Here is a 20,442-nt window from a genome sequence, read left to right on the forward strand (position 1 = left end):
AAAATAGAGTAAAATAGAATAAAATAAAGTAATAAAATAAAATAAATAGAATAAAATAGAGTAAAATAGAATAAAATAAATAGAATAAAATAGAGTAAAATAGAATAAAATAAAGTAATAAAATAAAATAAATAGAATAAAATAGAGTAAAATAGAATAAAATAAATAGAATAAAATAGAGTAAAATAGAATAAAATAAAGTAATAAAATAAAATAAATAGAATAAAATAGAGTAAAATAGAATAAAATAAATAGAATAAAATAGAGTAAAATAGAATAAAATAAAGTAATAAAATAAAATAAATAGAATAAAATAGAGTAAAATAGAATAAAATAAATAGAATAAAATAGAGTAAAATAGAATAAAATAAAGTAATAAAATAAAATAAATAGAATAAAATAGAGTAAAATAGAATAAAATAAATAGAATAAAATAGAGTAAAATAGAATAAAATAAAGTAATAAAATAAAATAAATAGAATAAAATAGAGTAAAATAGAATAAAATAAATAGAATAAAATAGAGTAAAATAGAATAAAATAAAATAATAAAATAAAACAAAATAAAATAAAATAAATAGAATAAAATAGAGTAAAATAGAATAAAATAAAATAATAAAATAAAATAAATAGAATAAAATAGAGTAAAATAGAATAAAATAGAGTAAAATAGAATAAAATAAAATAAAATAAAATAAATAGAATAAAATAGAGTAAAATAGAATAAAATAAATAAAATAAAATAAAATAAATAGAATAAAATAGAGTAAAATAGAATAAAATAAATAAAATAAAATAAAATAAATAGAATAAAATAGAGTAAAATAGAATAAAATAAAATAAAATAAGTAGAATAAAATAGAGTAAAATAGAATAAAATAAAATAATAAAATAAAACAAAATAAAATAAAATAAATAGAATAAAATAGAGTAAAATAGAATAAAATAAAATAAAGTAAAATAGAATAAAATTCACCCTGTGAATGTCAAAGACGACAGACATTTGTGGAGCTATCATCTCCAGCATTCGTCAACAATACCAAATCCTGCGAGAAGGCGAGCATCTCTGGCCTAGAGCTAAAACACAGAGTAATTGGTCGAAGGGGTCCCGGGGGGAAGAGAGCTGGTATGGGCTGAAAGGGGAAAGGGTGGTCATGCTGGAAGATTAGAAGCATAAAAATGGATACACGCTGGAAAAGAAAATAAATTCTAGAACAGACCCTGGAAGCTATGGTCTCACATCTGTCATCCTGTGTTGTGAGCCCCATCAAAACCCAGTAGAAGAGGCGTCTCTGAAAACAGCCCGAGTTTGGCTGCTCAGAGAGTGGATCCTCAGGGAATCGGATGAAAACGGGAGGACTGGCGGGCTCGTGGACCAGCAGGAAATTAGGTAACAAGAGTGATGGTGGCTCCAGAGAACCACGACCGAACGTCAGCAATTTCTGGCCCCGGTAAGGGAGTGTGCTAGGAGGCAAATGTGAAATTGCCCAATTAGGTGCTACTCTGAATATTATCTCCAGAGAAGAAAGCAAACCCAGGCGCAGCTGATGAGTTAACCAGATATGATACAGAAAACATTTCCTTCTCCTTTCTGGCTTTAAGTCTATTTTAAGGCGTTAGGTCTCTCCCGTCGAGTCGGCATTTGGGAGCCAGGGAGGCGATGCTGGTTTTCCTGGGAGGCCCTGCTCTGCTGTGGACAGCACTGCTGCTCCTCCTCTGTAAGTAGAGGCTCGGTGGCCCCTCCTGGAGGGGCCGACGTGGGTCTGGGTAGCGGCCGGGGTAGGAACGTTGGCAGTTTTCGTGGTGAACTTTTCTGGGCTCTGTGCAAACCACAGGGCATCTCGCGGGGACTCTAGTGGACACAAGCTGGGAGCAGAGCAAATTGGGCTGAGCAGGACCTAAGGGGGAGCCAGCCAGAAGCCTGTTCTTGCAGTCATTCCGGCATCTCCCAGAGGGCAAGGGAGGGAGGGCAGAGGAAAGAGAGAAGTTCTTTCTCTCCCTGGGTCAGGTTCCTGACAAGATGGCTGACCCCTTAAAACTCCATGGATGTTGGGGGCGCCTAGGTGGCTCAGTCGGTTCAGTGTCCAACTCTTGATTTCTGCTCAGGTCATGATCTCACGGTTCATGGGATCGAGCCCTGCGTTGGGCTCTATGCTGACAGCATGGAGCCTGCTTATTCTCTCTCTCTCTCTCTCTCTCTCTCTCTCTCTCTCTCTCTCTCTCAATAAACAAACAAACAAACAAACTCCAAGGATGTAGACCTCATCACCACCCCCAGATCCCCATCCTCGGGAGTCCCAGAAGACTGGGCAGAGACACTAACTTATCCTCTTTGAACTTTTGCAGATCCAGATGGCATGTCAGCAGGTGAGTGAGTCCTTGCTCCGTCAGTCTCACCGTGGCTGGGCACACTCCCCCCTACACTGTTTCCCATCACCCCACCACCTCTGCTTTCTAATGATTAGGCATCTGTCCCTCCCTGACCAACCTGAGCCCCACTCCCTCCCCGCCTGCCTTCTTTCCCCCGTTCAACACCTGCTCACACACCACCTCATTGTCTCGAGGCACCCCACCCCTTTCTATGCCAACAACCATGTCAGTGGAACATCTAAATGCCCCACCCCTGCCCAGCCTGCCCCACCCCTGCCCAGGCACTGCCACACAACCTCATTCAATGCTTGCATCATCATCATGGTTAGTATTGCCGCCATTTTATAACTGAGGGCTTTGCCTGATTAAGTGTTTGCTGGGGGTCGCGCAGCTGACCAAGGGCCAGCTTCTAACAGAATCCCCTGGGGTCCAAGTCCAGTTCTGTTTCTGTACCTCATCGCCACTGGCCACTTCCCAGGCTTTGGTCAAATTTGTACCACATCTCTTTGTTCCAGAAAACCTATTAAGACTGATTCTCTCGGTGCTTCTCACTTCCTTCCAGAATTGATGTGGATTTTTCACTCCATATCCACTCACAGTTAAATAGTCATAAAAATTTAGAACTGGGAGAGACTGTTTCAGCTAGTCTAACACATTTATTCATCCATTATTCACACGTTCATCCACTCAGCAAATATTTAATGAACATGTCCTCTGTAGCAGCCACTGTGCTGAGCTAGGGCTGAACAGGATAGACATCGTCTCTGCCTGACCAGAGGCTGTAGTCCTCGCTGACAGATACTGGCATGGAAATCAGGAGGACTGAAGTGGTCACCCTATGTTGCACTCGTGTCCCGTCTTTCCCCCTAGTTTGGGACTCCCTGGGGCCACAACACTGTTTCCTCCTTCCTGTTTCTTATTAGTGGCCGTGCAAGGGTAGACTGACCACTAACTGTCTGACTATTGCCATATCTGTACTCTGGAGCCCTTTTCAATCCCTCTATATCTCTTCCCACAATTTGATCTTCTCAAAGGCACCCGGGAACCTACAGTGTCCTTGAATCCACCGTGGACTACCATATTGAAAGAAGACAGTGTGACTCTTACATGTAAAGAGAACAATTCTCTTGAACTCGACTCTACTGTGTGGTTCCACAACAAGACCAGGTTGGGAGTGACAACTTTAACTTTGGACATCGTGAAAGCCCAAACCCGCGATAGTGGGGAATACAGGTGTCAGAACAAAGGATCCATCCTGAGTAAACCTGTGTCCTTAAAAGTCTTCAGTGGTAAGTTCCAGGACTATGGAAAGATAGAGTCCCCCATGTGAGGAATGGCCCGTCTGGAGATGGGGAGAGATCAAGTTATTCTGGGGCTTGGTGCACTGGGGTGGGACTCAGGGTCTCTGTCTCAAGACCTGCCTGTCTCCTTCCACTACTACTCCTGCATGGCCCCACCTCCTTTCGGGGTCCTGGCCATCTCCCATCTCCCAGTGGGATCCTTCCAGTCTACCTCACCCCTCTTTCCCTGCTTGGGGCAGATGTATACGATATGCTCACACGGCATGTTGGATATGTGAACACTGCAAGGAGCTGAACATCTGAAATGGGATCAAAAGGTCAAATTTGGTCAACCGTTTCCACGAGCCACGACCTGGATATCAGGTTGCTCTCTTAGTTTTGAAAGACATCCACGTAGATCCCTCATGACTTCCACTTTTACTAAAGAACAAATGTTATGTTTGCCCCAATTTCATGACTGCTATTGCCAACCACTAGGACAGCACGTTCAGGCACATGCGGGCTAGTTAGTAAATGCTGGATGAACCAAAGAATGACTTCATTTAAATGGTTAGGTCATGGATATATTTGGCTTTACATTTTTTAATGCAAACATACTTTAAAGGATAAGCCTACTTTATGTCTTTCTCTTGAGTGAAAAGAGGTGTGGTGACATCCCTATGCATATTCCAGGCACCAACGAAAGCAGCAGGGGATAGCTTCTTTATTTCCTTGGAGTGGATTCTAGAAAATCCTTAAGGATCACTACTAAATAAACTGTGCCCTGCACAGCCTAGCCAGATCTTTGTTCCAAATTCTCCCTCAGTGAATGCCTTTCAATTCTCACGGTGACATTAGCCATACGACCCAACTCTTATACTTTACAGACTCCTCGTTAACAAGTATTCGTTGAGTACCTACCAACTCTGAAGTAATTGTGTTAGGCACTGGGGATATAATGTAAGGATCAGACATGGTCCCTGGCCTCCTGCAGTATGGAGCCAAATGAGGAAGAGGATATTAAGTGAGTAACTACACACATAATTAATATTGGCATGCATGTGCTGGGGAACTTTCAGAGCCAACTATGATTGACAGTAGAACTAGGGAGCCCCTAAGAGATGGGAGGACGAAAGACACCTGCCCCTAGGCGAGGACTCCCTGGACAGAATAGTCTTATTACCCCGTAGTGACCAGAACTGGCGTCTACAGGGCTGTAGGGAATACTGGCATTCGAGCCTTCCGTGGACAGGCTCAGCAGAGATGTCCGAGTGGTTTCATGGCCCCAGACTCCCTTTTCAGGAGGCGAGAGGATTCATCAGTATAGAGGACAGACTCGAAGCGTGATTTTGTTTTTCCTTTTTCTTGCCCTTATGAGCCAAGAAACGGGCTAATGATAAAATGTGGTTCCTGACGCAGACTCTGCATGACCGCTCCTATTTTTTCTGCCCCTCTGTGTCTTTCCATCCATTTGCCGTTAAATAACGTAACGACCGTTCTTCAGAGTGGCTGCTCCTTCAGGCCTCTACTGAGGTGGTGCTGGAGGGTGAGTCCTTCCTCATCAGGTGCCACAGTTGGAGGAATTTGAATGTCAAAAGAGTGACCTACTACAGGAATGGCAAGTTCCTCCAGTTCTGGTACGACAACTACAACATCACCATTCACAATGCCACAGAAACAGACAGCGGCACCTACTACTGCACGGGCTGGATTTCGAAGAAAAATCACACCTCTAACTTCCTCAACATCGTTGTGAGAAAAGGTGAGATGGTAAAGAGGGAGGGGAGCCCACGGCAGGGGAAGGGAGAGGGAGGACACCCGAGCCTGAAGTGGCTGCAGCATGCAGAACGGGACAGCCGGGGCACCTTGTCTAGCCCACAGGCCTGCAGGGAGGAGGCCCCGGGTGGGCAGCACATCTCTCAGTCTCTGGTGGAATTTGCATGAAGACTAAATGAGGGGATATTTGTGAAACGGATGTCTAGCCTGTTAATAAGCACCACCCAAGCATAACGGATCATGATCAATGGTTCAATCCCAGAGTCCTCTGTGGCTCCGGGGGAGAACACTTCTAGTTATCAAATTGAAAGGGAGGCTCAGTGTTGGAGGAATGCAGGTGGTGTAGAGCTTGAAGATGCCACGCTTGGGGAGGAGGGCTGGGGACGGAGACCCACACACCAGTGGGCTGTGTGACTGGGTGGTGAGGAGACAGAGCCTCATGAGGAGACCCCGGCAGGTGCACTGCCTCTAGGGCCAAATATGAAGATGCTCTTTCCAAACTCTAAAAAGAGAGGGAGCCTTTGGACTACCTGCCCTGCAAGGAGGAAATTAGACCTTTTGCTCGGCAGACGTGGCTCATACTAATGCCTAAAAAAGCATGGGACCAGAAGCCAGAATTGAGCTTTAATGTCAATATTCTGTTAACCAGCCTGAGACCTAAGTGCTATTTAATTGTCATTGGCCTTCTGGTATCCTTATCTGTAAAATAAAGGGCTTGGTCTAGATGTCCCTTGAGGAACTTTAAAAATACCGACGTTTGCATCTCATCTCTTGAGATTCTGATTTAATTGGTTTGGAGGACTGAGCATCAGTATTTTTAAAAGCCCTTTCAGGTAACGGTCTTGTGCAGCCAGTGCTGAGAGCCACGGGTCTAGGTGATCTCTACGGGATTTCTGGCTGTAATATTCTGGAGCTCTATAATTCTAGGATCATCACAAAAATCAGTATCTTGTAACCAGAATAACAAGAGAGGGAAACTGGAAGGCAGCTTAAAGAGGCTCTGGCCCAGTGTCTTCATTTCCCCCAACGGGCACGCGGTAAATGATGAACGATTCAGAAATGAGGCACTGGTGAACCTCCACCCTCCCCAGCCTCGCCATCTCCTTTCCACCCTCAAGTCAGACGTGGGCCACTGCACCTGTGAGCCCCAATAAAGAGATCGCCTTTCCTATGACTTTCCCCACTGGGCACACTGGCTAGAGGAGCTACAGGCTGGGGTTTGAGGGAAGGTCTCAGGAGTCCTGGGGCTCCAGGAAGCACAGGCAGAGGAACCCAAGTCCATGAGTGTTGCCCTCGGGTCCCAGCCAGCATATCATGCTAGCTCTGGAAGACAGAGGACCGTTCCCGGTTCCTCTCTCAGGGATGATGAAGCCCTGAGCCCCATTTTTCAATTCCTCATATGACGTATGTTTCCTGTTGCATCCAGATTCCCCTCCGGAGCACCAAAGCAAATACTACTGGCTACAATTTGTGATCCCATCGTTGGTGGTGCTTCTGTTTGCTGCGGACACGGGGCTGTTTATCTCGACCCAGCAGCAGCTGACCCTGCTCTTGAAGATTAAGATGACCAGGAGGAGCAGAAACCTTATGGACCCACGTCCCAAGCCAGACCCCAAAAAGAACTGATGTTGCTGCTTGGGAAACATGTGCAACGGCAACCTCTTTCTGGCATCAGCGATTGCTTCTCCGTGGTCAAACACAGCTCGCAACGCACACAGGAGCGTCTGGACGCAAGGCTTTACAGACCTGCTTTATTAAACCAGCTGAAACTGGTTACATGGCATGTAACAGCAAGGGCTCAATAAACATCACTTAAACGCAAGAATGAATATATTCATTTATTAGCGTCTGTAAGAGAGAAGTCCAACTTGAATAAAAGGGGTATGAAACCAGGTAACACGGTGCATCTAAGTATTTGAGGCTTGCTAGTTTCTTTTTTTGTTTCTAGAGGCAAGAACCATAAAGTCCCAGATTAGGAAGGCTTTCTCCCGACTATCGTAAATCTGGACCAGGCCTATGAGGACCTGGGAGCATGCCGGTGAGATCACTCACTTTTCTGCTCCCACTTCGACTTACCCTTTTTGAGCTTCTAGCTCTTGGATTGCCCTGAAGCTGGGGCAATCCTGAGCCTTAGGACCCTGGGGATGAGGCTCAGTCTAAGATTTCCCTGTGATTGCTTCTCTCTCTGCTATCTCCCAAAGTTGTGAAAACCCTCTTATAGCACCTGAACTTGGAGAAATTCCAGCAAATAAGAATCACCGGAACTCTCAGCTCTGAAAAACAGCCCAGGACTGAGAAAGATCTCAGGCAAAGACCCAACATTCGCTCTCCCGCCCCCACACCACCTTTGCCGCGGACACACTTATCCTGGGTGCCAGGAGGAGGCGTTAGGGAAGAGAGGCAACGTATATTAGCAGTACTGACCGTGAGCTCACAACAGTCAACGAGAGATCAGAGCACCTGTAAACTTCACTATATTTTAGAACAATTACTAACATCAGGAGGAAGTGAATCTGGTGGGGGTTGGGGGATGGTTCACAAACACCCATGAGATTGACAAGTCCCATTTTCTCCAAAAGATGTTTTTGGACCATGAAGCAGAGAGAACTATTGGTGTTTTTTGTTTTGTTCTTTTTCTAAATATAGGTATCTGGGATGAACCTCCTTAATACCACTTCTACTTTTCTCCCCCAAATCATTTCAGACACGTAAGAAACGACCAGATTCCCACTGAACAGCCTAGTCACTTGGCTTCATGTCAACAGGCCTTATGAGTTTCCTGCAACAGAAAGAGGAAAAACAGGAAAATTCCCCACGGGAGGACCCTTGGTATTGTCCTAGGCACTTCCCTTGCCTTTAAGGAAAGACGGGAGATCCATTTTCGGCTACAGCCTTGAGACCATGGCCTTGCCACCACCGTCACAAACAACTTCTTCCATCACAGTGTCCTACACACAGCTTCGTACACATCAGACGGAAGAGCAAGTGACTTACTCCTCTGAGGATCTGAGGCCAAGTGACCCAGAGTTAAGAGCTGAGGGATATTTCACATGGATAGAAAGTCCAGGCTTGATCAGCCTGAGACACAACCTCTGAGGCGTTTTCTAGATTCTGGAGGATCACAATTCACCTTCACCTCCCCTCTTATCCCCACCCAAGCTTGCAAGAGCTCTGCTTAGAGCACATACCTGGACGTTCAAGCCGCCATGAACTAGCTGTGTGACTAGAGCAAGCCGCCTGCCCATCTCTAAGATTCCATTCCTTCTTTGTAAAAAGAGAGGGTTTGGACTAGGTGGCTTCTAAGCTCCCTTGAGCCCAGACGTTCTGTCCTCCGTTACTTGGAAGCCTATTTCCCATGTGGTGACTACACAGGCTCAAAGGCCCAGAACGCATCCCCAAGAAGCTCTTAGTGTGAATGTTTCCTTCATCCTCCACACATGGTCTTCACCATACTCTTCCATGGATGTGAATTTCAGGTTTGTCTGAGACTCATGTCTACCATTCATTTCTTCCTATTTCCTTCTTCTTCATACATCTCTTGTTCCGTAAGAAATGTGGAACAGAGTTAGGGCTTAAATATTTAGTGGAGCTCCAAAATATGGCATTTAAAAGAATGCTTTCGGGGCATCTAGGTGGCTCGGTCGGTTAAGTGTCCAACATCAGCCCAGGTCATGATCTCACAGTTCACGAGTTTGAGCCCCGCGCTGAGCTCTGTGCTGACAGCTCGGAGCCTGGAGCCTGCTTCGGATTCTGTGTCTCCCTCTCTCTCTCTGCTCCCCCCACTCCCCCCCCCCCCCAGCTCATGCACTCTCTCTCAAAACTAGATGAAAACATTAAAAAAATAAAAAATAAAAGGACGTTTTTATTTCTATATACATAAAATACTTTGTCTATACCAGAGAGGGAGCATGTATATCTTACAGGTGATTAAAATGGAAATAATCCACCCCCCTTCACTCTTAGGGCCTCCTCTGCTACCTCCAGTCTCTTACCAAATTGGTCGAAGCCAGTTCATAGAGCAAATTTTCTCTCCCATAGTTGCTATTCCAAATCGGCTGCCACAAATCATGAATCCTCAATAGAGATTGGTTTTTTGAAAATCAAGTCAGTTAACTCCCTACTGGGGGCCAATGAAAGACATATTCCCTCGGTCACCTCAAGCATGGAAACTCAGACAAAAGACCCACCTCATCAGTATGCTGGGGAACCGAGTGCTTGAAGACAGAGCCTGCTCCTTCTCTCTTCTCACGAAATGGGAAGTAGGACAACAGGATCATGTCCTTGAACCCAGAGATGGGAGCTTTATGTTGAGAAGGCCAGAGGCATCTGCCAGCCTGGGTCCCTAGATAACCTCAGAGAGCAGTGCTGTCTTCCTATGTTAAGCTGTCGGCCCTGCTCTGGACAGTTACTTACCAAGTCCAAATCCCATTTGCTGCTTCATCAATCTCCATGGCATCCCCGTCCCAAAACTTCTACCTAAAAATGTGCCCAGAATCAAGGGCAAGTTGACTTGTCCATATCACTTAGAGCATCCACACTCTTTCCCTCCCTGAACACTGGAATGATATATCCTCACGTTTAGCCTTTCCTGTATTTGAAATTTTAAAAATATCACCAAGAGTGGTCAGCAATCTCACTGCAAGGTAATTGAAAGGGGATTCAAAGCTGCCATGCAACTGAAAATTGCTGAGGATAAAGGAATAACTTCTTGTGGATTCTGAGAAAAGTTCACATTTAAATTTTTTTCACCAGTTTCCAACCAACCAAATTGAGCCACAAGTAAGTAATAGTTCAATTAATAGGGTGAAATTATTTTTTAATTAAAATATAGAAGCCATTGGCCTCCTGCCTTCACTAGAATACATCAAGGCTAAAAATCTGGGCTCTCTTCTTGCCAAGGACTGTTCTAGAAATGGGATGCTAAACTGTTGCAGATTAGGATCCTCGGAAAACAGATTCTGATGGGCACAACCGGATGGTTCGGTCGGATGAGCGTCCAGCTTCGGCTCAGGTCATGGCCTCGAAGTTCAGGAGTTCCAGCCCCGCGTCAGGCTCTGTACTGACAGCTCAGAGCATGAAGCCTGCTTCGGATCCTGTCGTCTCCCTCTGTCCCTGCCCCTCCCCTGCTCATACTCTCTCGCTCTCAAAAATAAATAAACATTAAAAAAAAAAAAAAAAGGAAGAAAGAAAAAGAAAACAGACTCTGAAACTGATTGAAATGTAACAGGTTTCCCAGAGAGTGCCCTCGGCATCAACACCCGTGTGAGAGTGAAGGCAGCGGACCCTGGCAGGGGGAGTAGCTGAAATGTGATGTATGTCAAACCGGCTCACAGATGAGAGCCTTGGAGCCAGGAGGGCCCTTTTTAATCATCTTAGTTGGAGGGATGGGGGCCAGTCTTTACAGCCGAAGTAGGCAAGTCTTTGCGGCCAGTCTGCCCTGGCAGAAGGTGTGAGACTCTGGAGAAAGTAGCTCTTCACCAACAGCAATTTCCGAAGAGCCACTCAACTGACCTCTATTGCCTCAGAGCCTCCCAGCAGCTGGGGGAACAGATGTGTGGGGCCCAAAGGTAAGCAATCCAGGTAGGGTAGCACAGCATCCACTGAGTACAAGTGACAGAAGAGAGTGAGACCCCGGCCGTCAGATCTCTACCTAATGGCTTTTTATCTGGATTTAAGCAGGATGACTAAGCCAAACATTTTGAAAATAATTTTGACTATCCTCATAGCAAGGCACTGGTGCTATTATGTTTAGAAATCTGGACATGAAGGCAAAGGTGTCTTTGATCTGCAGGCTGACTTCACGTGCTAGCTAGTGTTTTGTGCAAAGTCAGACAGGTTAACTTGACTTGGAGAACTTGTTCATTTCCACTGCCTTGCCCCACCCTTCATAACCAGCAGACCCCGTGACACTCTCACAAGTGATATTTTGCCCACGCAGGGTCACCCCGTGGGGTGATTCTGGGCATTGCAGGAGCTGCGTCTGGAAGTCAGGGTATGCTCAGTCCTTGCCATAGAAGGCCAGAGTGCACAGAAGGATGAGGGAGAAAGGACCCTGCCTTGCACCAGAGCGCACGTGTTCACCTTCTGTGATGCTCAGACAGGAATGCTGGCTTTAAGTCCGGTTTTAAGTTGGGAGCATCTAAGAAGAAACTTCTCAAGATTAACCTCTGCAGGTTTAGGAGCTTACTGGAAAATTAAAAAAAAAAAATTTTTTTTTAATGTTTATTTATTTTTGAACAAGAGAGAGACAGAGTGCAAGAGTGCAAGTGTGGAGGGTCAGAGAGAGTGGCAGATACAGAATCTGAAGCAGGCTCCAGGCTCCGAGCTGTCAGCACAGAGCCCAAAGCGGGGCTTGAACCCGCGAGCCATGAGATCATGACCTGAGCTGAAGTCAGACTCTTAACCGACCGAGCCATCCCAGCATCCTTCTTGATCCCATATTTAAAGGCATTTTTGAAACAGCATTAAAATTAATACACGTTAAACAAAATCAGTTAAAAGCCTTCCAATAATCTGTCCTTGTTAAGAGGAAAGGGGCTTCTGCCCCACGGCTCTGCGCAGGGCATCCTTGACCTCCTTGTTCCTCAGGCTGTACACGACAGGGCTCAGCAGGGGAGTGAGGACGGTGTAGGTCACAGAGATGAGTCTGTCCTGCCCCCACGGAACTCCGGGACTTGGGCTTGAGGTAGGCGACGGAGGCACAGCCATAGTGGACGATGACCACAGTGAGGCGGGAGGTGCAGGTGGCAAAGGCCTTCTTCCGGCCCTGGGCAGAGGGGATCTTGAAGATGGTGGAGACGATGAGGACATAGGAGAAGAAGACCGGGCCCGTGGGCAGAATCAGGACACAGACGCTGACGACAAAGTTGATGATCTCGTTGACAGAGGTGTCCACACAGGCCAGCTTCAGCAGGGGCCTCACGTCACAGAAGTGAAAGATGACAAGGGAGTCACAGAAGGGCAGGCCAAACACAGATGTTACCTGGACAATGGCCACGCCCAGGCCAGTTCCCAGGGAGCCACTTGCTAACTGGACACAGGCCTCTTTACTCATGACGACTGAATACCACAGGGGATTGCAGGTGGTCACGTAGCAGTCATACCCCGTGGCCATGAGCAGGAAGCAGTTGTTGGTGCCGAAGGTGAGACGGAAGAAGAGCTGAGTGGCACAGTCTGGGATGGAGATGGCTCATTGGGGACTGAGGAGACTGGACAGAAATGCGCTGGTGGGGACTCAGGAGGCCGGAAAGCACAGATGACGGCCACAGTGTAGCAGGTCTCAGAGAGGGACAGCATGCTCAGGAAGAAGTACATGGGGGTATGGAGGTGATGGTCCAGACGAATAACAGTCACGATGATGATGATATTGCTGGACAGAGTCAGCAGGTGCAAACTCAGAAAGACGGCAAAGACCAGCCTGTGCGGCCACCCGAGTTCCTTTCAAAGAGGAACTCGACCACGGCAGTAGAGTTTGGTGTTGGCACTGAGGGAGGTGTGGTTCTGGGCAAAGGACAGGGGTGATGAGCCAACTTTACAAGAGAACAGGCTAACCCAAGGCCTCGGGTAAAAAGTGTGTCCATCGTCTGAGCAAATGCCCTGGACCTCGACGGTCATCAGTGTCAGCTGCGGTCATCGCCTCTATGCACCTCTTCCTGGGCTCCACCCCAGGACCCTGAGATCGGCGGCAGAGTCAGATCCCAGAGGGAAGGCAGAGGCCGAGTACAGAGGAGATCAGTAGAAATAATTTGCCCAGACATCGAAGAGGCGAGTCCAGGTCAGGGAAGAAGTTGGTCCTCAAACACTCTTGAATTTGCTGGGAAGGATCCAGTGAGGACAGTAACCGAGGTAAAAGACAGAACATATCTGAGGCCGATATCCTTTCAACACCTGTCAGAAGGCACTGTCACTGCCGAATGGCTCAGAAGAGTCCTGTAATGATTTCTGCTTCTCAGAGTCACTTCACCAAGCCCAGCGCCTAAAATCCCCTGTGATCATGAAAGACTAGAAAAGGGAGCATTTCTAAGAGCTGGTCCTCCTGAAAGCCCCGCACCACATAACCTCTCAGGCCATGGAAAAGGTTTGATAAGGCACTGCAGGGGTATGGTTTATCTCCTTGAATTTGAGCAGAAAACAGGATGGAACAGATCCGAGGAGATCCTTTCAAGAAGGGGCTGGGTTTTCCTAGTGTGAGAGCAGAGATAAAATTCACCTAATCAGAGAAGGACCAGATATTCTATTTTTCCCTTCAATTTTGCATATTTCAAGTTGAGACAGGGATAGAAATGGGCTCATCTCATGTGAGCTCAGAACTGGAGACCGGACAGCGGCAGGTTTAGTCTTGCCTTTCAACCCGTGTCTACTCCCGATAGAACACACCATGGTTATCCGTTACTTCCATTCAGAAAGCTGAGCATCATCCTTTTCCATGCGGAAAACAGTCCTTCCCAAAATGCTGTATTCTGTGTCCCCTCTTCCCTGCGCTTTCTACCAGCACCCAACTTGTGGGCACAATGTCATTCTCTGCAGAGACTGCAACGGTCTCCCAACCAAGGTCCCTCATTGCATCAACCTCAGTCAAGTTCCAAGCGAGCCCCCTGAATGGTAAAAAAATCTGCTGATGGTGTTTGCCCAAAGGATATGAAAACACTACCTCGAAAAGATTTATGCACCCCTATGTTTACTGCAGCATTATTTAGAATAGCCACATTATGTGAGCAGCTCAAGTGCCCATCAATAGATGAATGGGTAAAGATGTGGTATATTCATTCCATACACAATGGAATATTACTCGGGCATCAACAAGAATGAAATCTTGCCATCTGCAACAACATGGTTGGATCCAGAGGGTGCAATGCTAAGCGAAATAAGTCAGCCAGAGAAAGACAAACACCGTATGATCTCACTCATGTGTGGAATTTAAGAAACAAACCAAAAAATCCCAGACTGTTAACTATCGAGAACACACTGCTGGTCACCAGAGGAGGGGTGGGGGGTGGGAGAAACCGGTGGCGGGGATAAAGGGTGAAGTCTCCAGGTACATTGATGAGCACTGGGTAATGAATGGAATCGTTGAACCACTATACTGCACAACTGAGACTGATACAACACTGTAGGTTAACTAGACTGGAAGTAAGATAAAAACTTGGGGGCGCCTGGGTGGCTCAGTCGGTGAAGCATCCGACTTCGGCTCAGGTCATGATCTTGAGGTCCGTGAGTTCAAGCCCCACATCGGGCTCTGTGCTGACAGCCTGGAGCCTGCTTCCGATTCTGTGTCTCCCTGTCTCTCTGCCCCTCCCCTGCTCGCGCTCTGTCTCTCTCTCAAAAACAAATAAACATTACAAAGAATTTTTTAATCGGCTTCAGCCCAGCTTTCAAGGATCTGTAAACAAGCCTGTGATTAACCAGCCTTGATTTTTATAACTCTTATCACTTCCCTGCCAACTGCTCATACAAACTTCATCACGCGCTTTTAACATCTTTCTCGCGGTGCACGGACCAGACCCATGTAGTGCCCCATGTACTATCCCAACATGGGTGTGGACCTGGTAGAATGAGATGTTTAGTTCTGCTTTGCACTCCCGTCCCAGAGATGCCCAACATCTTCTTTCTCCCTTAGATCACAGTGGCCCATCCAGCTGCTGGCCGGGAATAGTCTGTAGTGACATCCAAGTTGTGTTCTTGGGTTTTGACGGATAGTTCGGAACCCATCCATTGACAACCACAGGTCTTATTATATTTGCACACGTACATGGAAATGCATCCAGGTTGTTCTTATAACTCCCTTCCACTTGCCTGGAAAAAGATTTTACTCCTGCCTGTAGCCTAGAATATTTGTTTTCTTCCTCCTCCAGACCATTAACCTGCTCTAAATTACTATCACCTGAAACGACTCTAGCCCAGCACCACTATGTGGGTGGACTCCAGGAGAGCCACCAGGGAAGGGGAGCAGGGGGGGATGGGGAGACGGGATGGCAAGAAGAGGGCTACTCATCTCGGGTGTAAGAAATGGAGGTGAGGAAGGAAAGAGACAAAAAGGTAGGGAGGGTACAGATGGACAGAAACCTCGAAATTCAGACCGTAGTGGACTTTGGGGTTAATATTCTTTCTTTCTGTCAAATAAATGACAACACAAAGAGGGAAACAAAGCCTGTCCCTGACCCAATCTTACAGTTTTTCTCCAGGGAAGAGAACTTACTTGTCTTGTTGGGTCTCCAATTTTTTTTTTTTAAGTCTACTGTAAATAATACAATTTTGTTTTGAATGCAAGCAAAACCATCTCTCCAGGAGTTCAATGTGCTGAGTACGTCACGAAGTGAGTGCTGTGCTAGTATCAGGAACACAAAGATAACCAAGCAAGGGTCCGTGCCCTCACGGAAGTTAGATTTCTGGACAGCCTTTTGTATAGGACCCAAATAAAGAGCCCTCAAGTCTTACGTCCCTCCTCCTTACATTAGTTCACACATACACATTTCCAAAAGGATAAAAAGCACAAGATTGTCTATGAGAGATCGTGGTCCCCCTTCTACAGATCACCGTTGACTCCGTGATGAACGAATATCACGCTACAATCAACAAGCACCGTCCCAGAGTACAAGGAAGTGAAACTCACCAGCAGCCTGTTTCTCTGGTCTTCTGAGAGTCACATCCGCCCACTCGGGACACCGAACGCCTGCAACAATACATATGGATTTGTACTAACAGTTACAAAGCATTTCCCAGATTTTTGTCAATGCCCTTCCCGAGATTATTTTAAATCCATCAGTTACTTGAGTCTGGGTCACTGTGCAAAACCAGCGCTATTTTACCAAAAGTCTACGGATTTTCTTATCTGATGATCACTAACGTCTTACTGAGCAGAGCTGTGGTTTCATAGGAACTCCCCCCTTTACTGGCTCATCTTGAGATACTTCCCAGAAGGGGATACCGAAAAGAAACTAGAAAGGAAGGGAAGGACACACAGCCCAGTCTTCAGTGCCTGAGCCTATGAGTGACAGACAGGAAAAGTCACATTGAGTTCCTCTGGATTCCCACAACCTCCTCGGACAGCAGCTCTTCTTTGGGTCACAAAGCAATAATAACTCTGGCTTGAGGTTTCTTAATAAGGTGTGGACTTCCTGTTCAGACTCCTGGGTCTCTCTCCCCAAAACAGCACCTACTACTCCCAAGTGACCTATGGTAGCAGAGGGCACAATCCAAACAGCAGAGCGCCAAGAGACCTCATTACCCAGCAAGCTCGTTGCCTCATCCTGGGATTAACATTTTGAAAGGTAGAGCTGGCTTGGCAATTAGGAGAAATCTCTGTGGGGAAAAGGCTGATCTGAAAACTTGGTAGGTTGGGCCATGGTCCCGCGAGGTACGTGTTATACTTTCCGTCCATTTCTCTGGTGCCAAAGCTGAGGAGCTTAAGGCCCTTCTGGAAAGGATGCTTCATGTGTGGCAGAAGGGAAGCAACGACTGCCAAGAAGGATTTAAGCATGGAACCCTGCAGCCAGGTCCGCAGAGGGCTGACCTTCAGATACCCCGCGCTGGAAGCCAGTTTAAAGTCCCAGGGTTCAATCCCCAATCCAATCCATGCCTAGAATTCTCTTGTAAGACTACCTTTACCTTTTTGTTTAAATTCCAGCATAGTTAGCACACAGTGTAATATTAGTTTCAGGTATACAATATGGTGAATCAACACTTAGATCCATCCCCTGGTGATCATCACAAGGGCACTATTGTTAAAAATTTTTTTAACGTTTCTGTTCATTTTTTGAGACACAGAGAGAAACAGAGCATGAGCGGAGGAGGGGCAGAGAGAGAGGAAGACACAGAATCCGGAGCAGGCTCCAGGCTCCGAGCTGTCAGCATAGAGCCTGACGCGGGGCTCGAACACACGAACCTCGAGATCATGACCCGAGCAGAGAAGGCGGCCGATTAACCGATGGAGCCACCCAGGCACCCCCATCACAAGTACACCCTTAATCCCCATCCCTCTATTCCCCGCCCCCCACCTCCCCTCTGGTGACCAGCAGTGTGTTCTCTGTAGTTAAGAGTCTGTTTCTCGGTTGGCTTCTCTCTCTCTCCTCTCTTTTCTCTCCCTTTGCTCACTTACTCTGTTTCTTAAACTCCACATATGAGTGAAATCATATGGTATTTGTCTTTCTCACCTTTATACCTTTTTTAATTGAAGCATAGTTCACACACGACGTGACACCGACGTCAGGCGTGCAACCTGACTCTGTGGGTTATGCCACGCCCACCACGAGTGTAACCACCACGTGTCATCACGCAACGCTATGACGGTACCACGGACTGTATTCCCTTCCATCCCGTGACTTCTTCTACTTTAACCAATCTTGCCCATCTCTGCTCTGCTCGCTGCACACCCTGCATCATTCTGGAACTTCTGGCCCAGTTCCGCCCAAGGCCTCCGCCTTCCCAGGCCACCTTCCACGAAGTACATCCGTGTCACTACCCACAGCCCACACAGACGTTAGTGAGCGTCAACGGCTTTGAACTAGGCAAAAGTTAGCGCTCAAGCGTCACATATTTTTAACTCTTTAGTCATACTCTTCACATTGGCCTCACATCCGTAATTCAATTACAAAGCATCTTTAGAGACTCTCCATCTTTTCTCTCAGGGTACTTACAGCTGCTACTCATCAAAATAATTACTAACACTTATGATACGTGCTTCTTATCTGCTCGGTACTAAACTGGGCAGTGTACATATGTTAGTTCATCTAATCCTAGCGATAAATCTACAAGCGAGCGTAGCTACATTCCTCTTCAGGAGAGAAAACAGGCACAGAGACGTTGTGGAACTTTCTCTAGGACACTGGGCTCATACATGAGGAACCAGGACTCCAACCGGGAAATCTGGCCTCAGGAGAAACAGTAGCACACGTCTGGACACGGTGAAATTCTCCGTGACTACCGCTGAGACCGAATTTAACTTGAAATTGCGCTCAACGGCGGTGCCGCGGGCGAGGACAATCCAGGAAGGCAGCCTGGTGATGGTGCAAAAGCATTAGACTAGGGGCTCTGTTTCCCCAGGTTCAGCGTCCAGATCTGCCACGAATCTGACTGGCGTCTGGATGGATGCTCCTCTGACCCCGAGCCTCCTGACGCGCCTGCGGGTGATGGAGTCGCGTGTGGCGACGGGGAGGACGGTGACGTCCCCCCGGAAGTTGCTCTCGCTCTGCACTCTTCACGTGGCTTTGGGTGACTCGCAATAACATGAGGAAGCAGGTAAATATTCAATATTACTATCCCCACTTTACAAATGAAGAAACTGAGGTTCAATCAGAAAGTGAAATAAGAGGCCCTTCCCAGGGTCCTCCCTCCTCCCCCCACCCCCACTGCTAACTCTCCACGTCTGCCTCCAATCGAAGGATGGAATTATCTCTCTTCCATCTCTGCAACGATGTTCTAATGACCATAAGAAGTGGTGTAGCGTTGGGGCGCCTGGGGGGGCTCAGTCGGTTGAGCGTCCGACTTCAGCTCAGGTCACGATCTCGCGGTCCGTGAGTTCGAGCCCCGCGTCGGGCTCTGGGCTGACGGCTCAGAGCCTGAATCCTGCTTCGGATTCTGTGTCTCCCTCTCTCTCTGCCCCTCCCCTGCCTGCACTCTGTCTCTCTCTCTCTCTCAAAAATAAATACACATTAAAAAAATAAAAAAATAAAGAAAGAGGTGGTGTAGCTTCTAAGTCGGTGAATAATGGAGGGGCCAAGATTCCATAAAGAAAGGATATGTAGAAATGTCAGCCCGACACCCACTGTTTGCAATTTCTTCAAGGAACTGTAATTTGTTGCTCAGAGGCTTTGGTCCAAACACTCAACAAAAAAAAAAAGAAAAAGAGCAGAGCATCTGGTCATCTCGTGGTCTCCACATGCTTAAGGGCTGTATTTCCACTGAGAGGTAAAGGAGAAAGAAACCAACCCTCACAAAGACTGAAACCAGCTTCAATTTCACGTAATCCCTGCTTATTAATATGTTCTTGCCCATCGTCTAACTACCCGCTGGGAAGTAAAACAGAGGAAGATAATATAACGTAGAGCCTCAATTTATCTTCACTGCTTTTGCACTTACAGCAGGGTAAGCCAACTACTGCCTGCCGGCCCATGAACCCACCATTGGTTTTTGCACGGCCTACGTGCTGTGTAATGGGCCATATATTTTGTAATGATCGAAAGAAAGAACTTTTAAAGAATAACATTGTGTGGCGTGCAAATTGTATGAAAGTCATATTTCAGTGACCATAATTCAAGTTGTGTTTGTTTCTTAATCAAAGCCACACTCCCGGGGCACCTGGGTGGCTCAGTGGGTTAAGCGTCCGACTTCGGCTCGGGTCACGGTCTTGTGGTTTGTGAGTTCGAGCCCCTCCCTCTGCCCCTCTCTCCCTCTCTCTGCCCCTCCCCTGCTCATGCTCTGTCTCTGTCTCAAAAATAAACAGTAAAAAAATTAAAAGAAAAAAAGCCACCCCGCCCCCACATGCCGCCTGTGGTTGCTTTTACGCGACCACAGCAGCATTAAGTAGATGCAAGAGAGACTTTGGGTCCACAAGTCCTACATTATTTACTACCAGGCCCCCTCTGGGGAGGGGGCGGGGAGGGCTGGAGGACCCCCGATATTGTGCATGCAGGGTGCCGTGAAGATGCACTAACTGTACCAGGAGAAAAGACCACAGGGCTAAAGATCAAGAAGGAAAAAAGAAAGCACTCAATAGAAATAGATTCATCAAAAAAGTTCCCGTTTTAAAGCTCTGAGAACTCCGAGATACAAACCCCCGGACCATCGTCTCCTCCTGAGCACGGGCACAACCGTAACTTGCCTCTTCCCAACAGAGGACAGACAGGTGACGGGATGTCACTCTCACGCTTACATCACGTCCCGTAAAAATCTGTCTCAGCAGAACGGAGACCCTCCCTTGCTGACTCTGCAGACGTAAGCGGCCACGTTTTGAGAGGACTCCCAAGGGGACCATGCGGCAAGGAATGTGGGCACTTGGGGGAACTGATCTCCGGTGACAGCCG

General features: G+C 46.9%; 2 protein-coding genes and 1 long non-coding RNA gene across 3 annotated transcripts in view; 1 reads left to right on the forward strand and 2 right to left on the reverse strand.

Annotated features, from left to right (window-relative positions):
* LOC147572254 (uncharacterized) overlaps positions 1-20,442 on the reverse strand; it is a 171,499-nt gene that overhangs the window by 31,134 nt on the left and 119,923 nt on the right. Inside the window, exon 2 of the long non-coding RNA XR_015245994.1 lies at positions 16,035-16,094. This is a non-coding gene — a long non-coding RNA (uncharacterized LOC147572254). The remainder of the gene's footprint in view (positions 1-16,034; positions 16,095-20,442) is intronic.
* Positions 1,582-7,243, forward strand: FCER1A (Fc epsilon receptor Ia). The gene is made up of 5 exons (XM_025915293.2): positions 1,582-1,717; positions 2,346-2,366; positions 3,404-3,658; positions 5,154-5,411; positions 6,852-7,243. The coding sequence occupies exons 1-5, from the start codon at positions 1,660-1,662 to the stop codon at positions 7,049-7,051; spliced, it is 792 nt and encodes a 263-aa protein (XP_025771078.1). The 5' UTR covers positions 1,582-1,659; the 3' UTR covers positions 7,052-7,243.
* On the reverse strand, positions 11,916-14,331 carry LOC112851654 (olfactory receptor 10J4-like). Its single transcript, XM_025915138.2, is given in 4 exon segments — positions 11,916-12,082; positions 12,084-12,613; positions 12,648-12,679; positions 12,681-14,331. Coding segments are annotated over 4 exon segments (756 nt in total). The 5' UTR covers positions 12,740-14,331; the 3' UTR covers positions 11,916-11,947.

Source organism: Puma concolor, chromosome E4 (assembly GCF_028749965.1).
Source record: "Puma concolor isolate L17-30 chromosome E4, mPumCon1.1.hap2, whole genome shotgun sequence".
NCBI classification, from domain to species: Eukaryota; Metazoa; Chordata; class Mammalia; order Carnivora; family Felidae; genus Puma; species Puma concolor.

Coding starts and splice junctions, on each gene's coding strand:
- FCER1A (XM_025915293.2), top strand. CDS start 1,660: ATGCTGGTTTTCCTGGGAGGCCCTGCTCTGCTGTGGACAGCACTGCTG. Junction 1,718..2,345: donor AGCACTGCTGCTCCTCCTCT/GTAAGTAGAGGC, acceptor GAACTTTTGCAG/ATCCAGATGGCATGTCAGCA. Junction 2,367..3,403: donor TCCAGATGGCATGTCAGCAG/GTGAGTGAGTCC, acceptor ATCTTCTCAAAG/GCACCCGGGAACCTACAGTG.